We start from the raw sequence: 7,224 nt of genomic DNA, 5'->3' as shown, positions 1-7,224 counted from the left end.
GAGAGAGAGAGAGAGAGAGAGAGAGACTATATTCACTGACAGAGAGACGATTATAAATTTATATACATATTAAGCCATCACCAAGTGCTACGATTTAAGGGCTACATCATAAAAACACATCAACTAAACCATAATCCATTTGATAGGTTTTGCTTGAAAGGTAAATAGGAAATCTGATATTGTTTCATAGAAGCATAAAATAGATGGATCAGTTAAATAAAGTTAATATCGAGCATAGTAAAAAAAATTTAAAGATTTTGTTTTGATTTTGTTGTTGTTTGATAAACTATGGCAGATTACTGAAATAAACGTGAATTGTTTACATCGCATAAAAAAGACAAAAAGTTTAATTAAACACTAAAGTAGACCTAAAGAGTGAACCTAAGTGTGTGTGTGTGTGTGTGTGTGTGTGTGTGTGTGTGTGTGTGTGTGTGTGTGTGTGTGTGTGTGTGTGTGTGTGTACGTGCATGTCGTGTGTGCGTTCCAACGTGTGTGTGTGTGGGGGGGAGGGGTAGCCACCTGTGATAAAATGAGGCCACTACAAGCCCATCTCAGACACAACTGGCGCCTTCTAACGTAGCACGCTTCTCTCACTGTTGCCACGGCGACAAGCATGGAAGCTCATGTAGTTGGATGGAGGAAATGCACGTTCATGCATCAAGTGCTAAAATATTCACACGATCTTTATAAATCACACGCATACACACCTTGGCCAATCCCTAACCTCGGCTACGTAATGCAGGCTACCATAGCCGGAAGTTTTCAGACTGCTGATGCTGTGTTCAACATGTGCGAAATGTGAGAAATGACTTCTCCATGCAAATTGTAAATTTGTTACGCCAGTGAAATTGTAGATTATAATGTTGAGTGTTGTGTGTGATTCACAGAGATTTTAGCAGACAGGGTAATTTGAAAAAGGTTCGAAAAAAGAAATCCAAATATGAAAGAAAAAGTGACGTCAAAGGCGAACTTAATGCAAATGTAGATAGTTGATGTTGTCAGAAGAGTTGTAAATGCTTTTACCTGTAATGCAGTCAAATTCCAGTGGATCACAAAATGTAAGGCACATAGCCGCGTATCGCCCTACGCGATAAACTCGAGGTTAGTGCTGAGTACGGAATCGGCCAAGCTGTGCTGAGTGCCAGTAGAACCACACACACACACACACACACGTGCATGCGCACACCGGATGCAACAACACCAACACACACACACGCGCCACACACGCACACTCAACCCGCGCGTGCAATGCATGCACCCAACGCACTTACCTACCTCGTTGGTTTACACACCGAAGACTACGGGTGTCTCATCCCTGCGTGACAACGTTACCCGCTGGTCGAGACGCACCGGTACCCTACAGCGAAGCATGCACACAGAAAATGTTTAAATGTACAATATCGAATCATGCGACGATGAGGACTAGGCTTAGATACAAATATCCGGATATTTTTTTTAGATATTTAGAAGTTTTCGGGATATTTAGAAAAATCTGGATATTTAGAAAATTCTTAGAATTTTTAGAAGATAAAACACAATTTTCTCAAATATTAAGGATTTGTAAGGATGAGTTTGTCCTTTTCTGTTAAGAAAAACCATCCAGCGGTGCAAACTGTTTTCAAAATTTTTGGGAATTTTTTTTTCGCACAAAATAAATATGTTTAAAAGACATTACGTTGAAATACCTGAGATATTTAGAAAAAATTGGGGATATTTAGAAAAAAAATTGAGATATTTAGAGATTTTTTGGAGAATTTCCGGAAAGATATTTAGGCAATTTTTCGAGATATTTGTATCTAAGCCTATTGAGGACACGTTCATATCAGACACAGAGAGGTGCGGAGGGGGATGCGGCTTCCACGAGTATACGCGTGTGTGTCCACAACATCGACGCACGAGCCATTCTCTGTGCAAACGGAAATAAAAAAAAGCATGTATAGCAACATTGATAAATGACATAAATATACGCGAATCCATTGAACCTGCGTTAGTGGTGACTGCTGTGGAATGGACATAAGGACAGAGATGTCAACACATATTTGAAGCAATCTGTAGTTTCTGGCCATCAAATTAGTAGTTTGAGGGTCACGTAGTGACCCGAGTTTGCTAGGGAGGTCCGGCATGCCCCCCGGAAAAAATTTTGATTCTGAGATGCAATTTCCTGCAGTCTGAGGGTCAAAAATGACAATAAATTGACAACAAATGCCAATAATTGACAAAAAATAATATTTTTTCGATCACAGTGAAATTCGTAGTTTGATACAAACTGGTCGTAGTGGTGCAAGAGGAATAGAAATTCGTATAAAATACGGATAAATCGTAGTGGTTGGCATCTCTGTAAGAACATGTGTGAAGAAGAGGACAGTTTTTGGGGTTTTCCTTGAGTGACATTTACGTAGTTATACCGCCTCTATAGAACGAATACATATCTGTGAAGGACACTTGAAGGTTCACCTGAGTGACCCATATATATATTACATATATTATACATACAGGTTTGACTGTAGTGTAAATCTTCACCATTAGATCGATCGGTGGAGGGGCTTGGGATTATCTGTGCAAAGATCGCACCCAAACCCACTTCAACACCCACTACCCTTCCAGCCCCTACCACTAACACCGAAGTTAAACGCAGTAATTCATGGAAACGGTCGTGAAATGGCAGGTATATTACTGTGACATGCACTGCGGTGTTACGTCACCCTAAAATACAAACACTTACGTGGATCTCGCAACCATATTGTTTTGTAACATTGAAATCATGCATAATTCACACGGACGGATACAAACAATATATATCCAATATCCTATTTATATCCAATCATAACATACACGAGTGTTGTGTGCGGCCACATTTCAGTTATTTTTGTACAAAGGTTAACATATGTCTACATGCTCGTATACTTGTCACAATTGATTAGTGACCTTAAACATCGAAGGTGGAATGAAATACGTATAGTGAGAAGTACTATATGCATTGAATGCCACAAGCACGCTTTATTGCCTCCGAAATTCCGAGTGGTACTGAAGTCATACATTTCGGCCCCTTGTAAAGGCAGGCAGGTTTTTTTAGGGTAGGTTAGGTTAGGGGTTAGGGTATTTTAGGGTAGGTTAGGTTAGGGGTCAGGGTATTTTAGGGTAGGTAAGGTAAACGTAGGTTAGGTGGTCAGGGTATTTTAGGGTAGGTTAGATTAGGGGGTCAGGGTATTTTAGGTTAGGTTAGGTGTGGGGTCAAGGTATTTTAGGGTAGGTTAGGTTAGCCATCAGGGTATTTTAGGGTAGGTTAGGTTAGGGGGTCAGGGTATTTTAGGGTAGGTTAGGTTAGGGGGTCAGGGTATTTTAGGGTAGGTTAGGTTAGGGGGTCAGGGTATTTTAGGGTAGGTTAGGTTAGCCTAAGGCGTCAGGGTATTTTAGGGTAGGTTAGGTAAGGCCTTTAGGGTATTTTAGGGTAAGTTAGGTTAGGGGGTTAGGGTATTTTAGGGTAGGTTAGGTTAGGTGGTTAGGGTATTTTAGGTTAAGGGGTTAGGGTATTTTAGGGTAGGTTAGGTATTTTAGGTTAGGTTAGCCATCATGGTATATTAGGGTAGGTTAGGTTAGGGGGTTAGGGTATATTAGGGTAGGTTAGGTTAGGGGGTCAGTGTATTTTAGGGTAGGTTAGGTTAGGGGCTAGGGTATTTTAGGGTAGGTTAGGTTAGGGGTCAGAGTATTTTAGGGTAGGCAAGGGCGTACCCAGAATTTTGTTGATAGTACGCAAAATTGCACTCAAATTTGTCAATTGTCACACAGGTAGCCCAAATAGACAAAAATGGGAAATTTTCAGTATTGTAAGTCTAAAGCATACTTAATTGGGGTAATTATCATATCCAATAAGAAATATATTTGACGTCTGCATGATTTTATTTTGTTTTAGTAAAAAAATAATGTATTTTTTTATTCTGAAAAATTTCAGTACGCATTTGCGTACTTTGCGTATAGGTAGGTACGCCCCTGGTATAGGTTGGGATGTGGGTTATTTACGCACCCGGCAGTTAGATGCGATATGATATGACTACTAGGCACTTAGGATATGACTACTAGGCACTTAAAAAAAAAAAAAACCCTAACCCTAACCCTAACCTAACCTAAACCTAACCTAAACCCTAACCCTAACCCTAAAAAAAAAAAAATTAAATTAAATTAAAGTGCCTAGTAGTCATATCATATCGCATCTAACTGCCGGTTGCGTTATTTACACTCACCTGGCTCACTATAGTTTCCTCCGTGCGCCCGATCGCTTGCAGCCAGCGCTCGCGAAGCACAGCCGGCTTCTTCGGCACCCGGTAGAAGTGGCGGTTGTCCTCGGAACCACGGTAACGAGATCGGAACTTACAGTTCGGGAAGCCACACGTTGTCGGCATGTTCGTTGCCGGGAGAGCATGCGGCGGCAGGGCAGGGCGCGTCGGTCCCGCGGCGGCAGTCACAGGGATGGTGATCTACACAAAGGACAACCATAATAGAAAGGTCAGCCGACAAACGATTCACAACGCTACGCGAAAGACACATAGAAATATAAATAGAAATATAATAATAATAATAATAATAATAATAATAATAACAAGAGCCGCAGATAATAATAATAACAAGGTCTGTTGCCACCGTTATAAACGTAACATTTAAGTCGTGCGTAGTGACACCTTTGTTAGGCGCAGATATGCAGATACGCAGTTGCGTACACATCATTTCAGCAACCTTCTGCATTCTGCATACCTCCCAAATTCCATTGGTTGATACAAATCACGTGCCTGAAACTCCTGTTTTATGGTGCATTGTGACCCTAAACCTATTAAAAAAAAAAAAAATTTAATTGTTGTAAAAATTATTTGTTGTTATGAAATTGTTGTAAATAAATCATGTAAATATTTGCGTTAATTGGAAAAAAATAGTTAACTGGATAAAGATAGAAAAATACAAAAAACAAGTAAATAATAAAAAAATCTGATGGGATTCAATCCAAGGACCTTTGAGCCGTAATCCTGTGCTGTAGTCGTTGGGCTATCCAGGCTTATTGGCTTTCTAGATTATGGATGTGCCATGAATATGAGAACACTGTGACATCATTGAGGCAGTTCAGGAATCCATGTTTAACCCTCCTCTTGAGGGTCAAAAGGTTATCAGACACTTACTCTTCGCACGTCAGTCGAAAGCACATTTCATGGTCCTTTCAATAAAGTGATAAATATGGTAGGTCAGCGCTGAAACAAAAAGGTTTTTCACTGTCCGTTAGGCCATGTCCTCAGAAAATGTCTGATATCTGACCTTTCCCCCACTGCCCTTTGACCTCCAATTTCGCACTGGTGATGGGTTTCCTGCCCATCACACTATACACCGAATATTAAGAGCATAGGTCGAGCGGTTAGGATTTGTGCCTAACTGTTCACCCACGAACGGACGGACGGACGCACGGCCGGACGGACGCAAGGACGGACAATCATTCGATTCTACAAGCTGCATCTGACTTCGTCAGATGAGCTAATAATAATAACAATAGGACGGTGAGCCGACAAACGATTCACTACAATTCTCAACACGTGGGTGGCGCTCGCTGAATAACGTTAAGGAAGGTGCATGTGTGGGGAGGAGGTGTAGTAACGAGAAGAGCATGTGTGGGGAGGAGGTGTAGTAAAGAGAAGAGCATGCAAGAGAGAAGCAATCTACGTAAGGCCATCCTTAAAAAATTCTATGTTTGCTGTCCCCGACCCATGATTTTTTTAGTGGGTAGGTAGGTAGGTCATTTTTTGTGTGAGGCATAATAGTCTGTCCTTATGTTTGCCACACATGCTTTGTGTTTCAGTCTTAACTATAAAAAATGTAAAAAAATTAAAAAAAATTAAAATATGGAACCCAAAATGTCAAAAAAAAACTTTTGGGTCGCGGCTATTTTCGTGGGTCGGTCGGAGGACAGCAAACATATAATTTTTTTAAGGATGGCCTAACAGACACAGATAAGGTTGCTGCGGTCGGTACTACTACTAGTTTTCTCTGAATATCATGAAGAAAGATGCATGGTGGGGAAGGGGGGCACCCTAACGTGCCAGCAAGCTGTGAATCACAAACAAACAGGAAGGACAATCGATGGAAGATTCACAATGCTCACAGAATGCGACGGTAGACTGCACATCCAGCAACAAATGTAGGAGCGTCAATGTACATATCGGAGACGCAAACACGGTTCGACCAGTAACGGTCAGAAAGGCATGGGGGTAGATAGGAGGGGCGGGATATAGAGGCAGCCACACGGCAATTAGCTTTTTTCCCCACTTGGAACACGTTTATTGGATTTTTATGATGATAATATTAGGAGTAATTCCATTTTATGATAAGTCCATGTTAAAACTAAACTGTTAGTGATCGTTTCACCAACTGGTCTAGCTGTCTTTGTCAAGCTGAAACTATATTCACTGTGATAAAAATAACTAATTAAGTTGCCGAAACTTAATTTGTTAACAAGTTAATTGGTTGGATATATCATTAAGCAAAATTATTCTGGTTTTCACTGACCAACGTCGAGAAAGAAACATGCACTGGATGTGCTGGTGGTGGTGACGGTGGTGGTGGCAGCGGTGGTGGCAGCAGTGGCGCTGCTGCTGCTAGTGGTGGTGGTGGTGGTGGTGGTGGTGGTGCTGCTGTTAGTGGTGGTGGACTGGTGGTGGTGGTGGTGCTGCTGCTGCTAGTGGTGTGGTGCTGCTGCTGGTAGTGGTAGTGATGCTGCTGCTGCTAGTGGTGGTGGTATGGTAGTGGTGGTAGTGGTGTTAGTGGTAGTGGTGGTGGTAGGGGTGGTGCTGCTGCTGCTGCTGCTGCTGCTACTGCTAAACAGTACAGACACCCACACAAGCACGGCTCGTAACACATGGGCAGCGAAAGCGACGCCTATGCTACACGACTGGAATCTAGCAGGTGCGTTACTCCCGTGTGTACGTATTGCCACACTAAAGTATGGGTACACACTCCGCACGCAGCCTAGCAGGCAGAGACGGAGCAAGAGAAAGAGATAGATAGAGAGGGCGAGATAGAGAGGGCGAGATAGATAGTAAATAGATAGACAGATAGACAGATAGATAGATAGATAGATAGATAGATAGTAAATAGATAGACAGATAGATAGATAGATAGATAGATAGATAGATAGATAGATAGATAGATAGATAGATAGATAGATAGATAGATAGATAGATAGATAGATAGATA

General features: G+C 41.6%; 1 protein-coding gene and 1 pseudogene across 1 annotated transcript in view; one reads left to right on the top strand and one right to left on the bottom strand.

The window, feature by feature from the left end:
* Window positions 1-4,466, bottom strand: part of LOC106808266 — a 14,619-nt pseudogene extending 10,153 nt beyond the window's left edge.
* Window positions 4,465-7,224, top strand: part of LOC106808265 (macrophage erythroblast attacher-like) — a 44,465-nt gene continuing 41,705 nt past the window's right edge. Inside the window, exon 1 of the mRNA XM_014810901.1 lies at window positions 4,465-4,500. Within this exon, the coding sequence (XP_014666387.1) occupies window positions 4,465-4,500 (36 nt within the window). The remainder of the gene's footprint in view (window positions 4,501-7,224) is intronic.

Source organism: Priapulus caudatus, unplaced genomic scaffold (assembly GCF_000485595.1).
Source record: "Priapulus caudatus unplaced genomic scaffold, Priapulus_caudatus-5.0.1 Scaffold264, whole genome shotgun sequence".
NCBI lineage: Eukaryota > Metazoa > Priapulida > Priapulimorpha > Priapulimorphida > Priapulidae > Priapulus > Priapulus caudatus.
The sequence above is the reverse complement of the archived record's forward strand: the minus strand, read 5'-3'. Positions and strand labels throughout refer to the sequence as shown.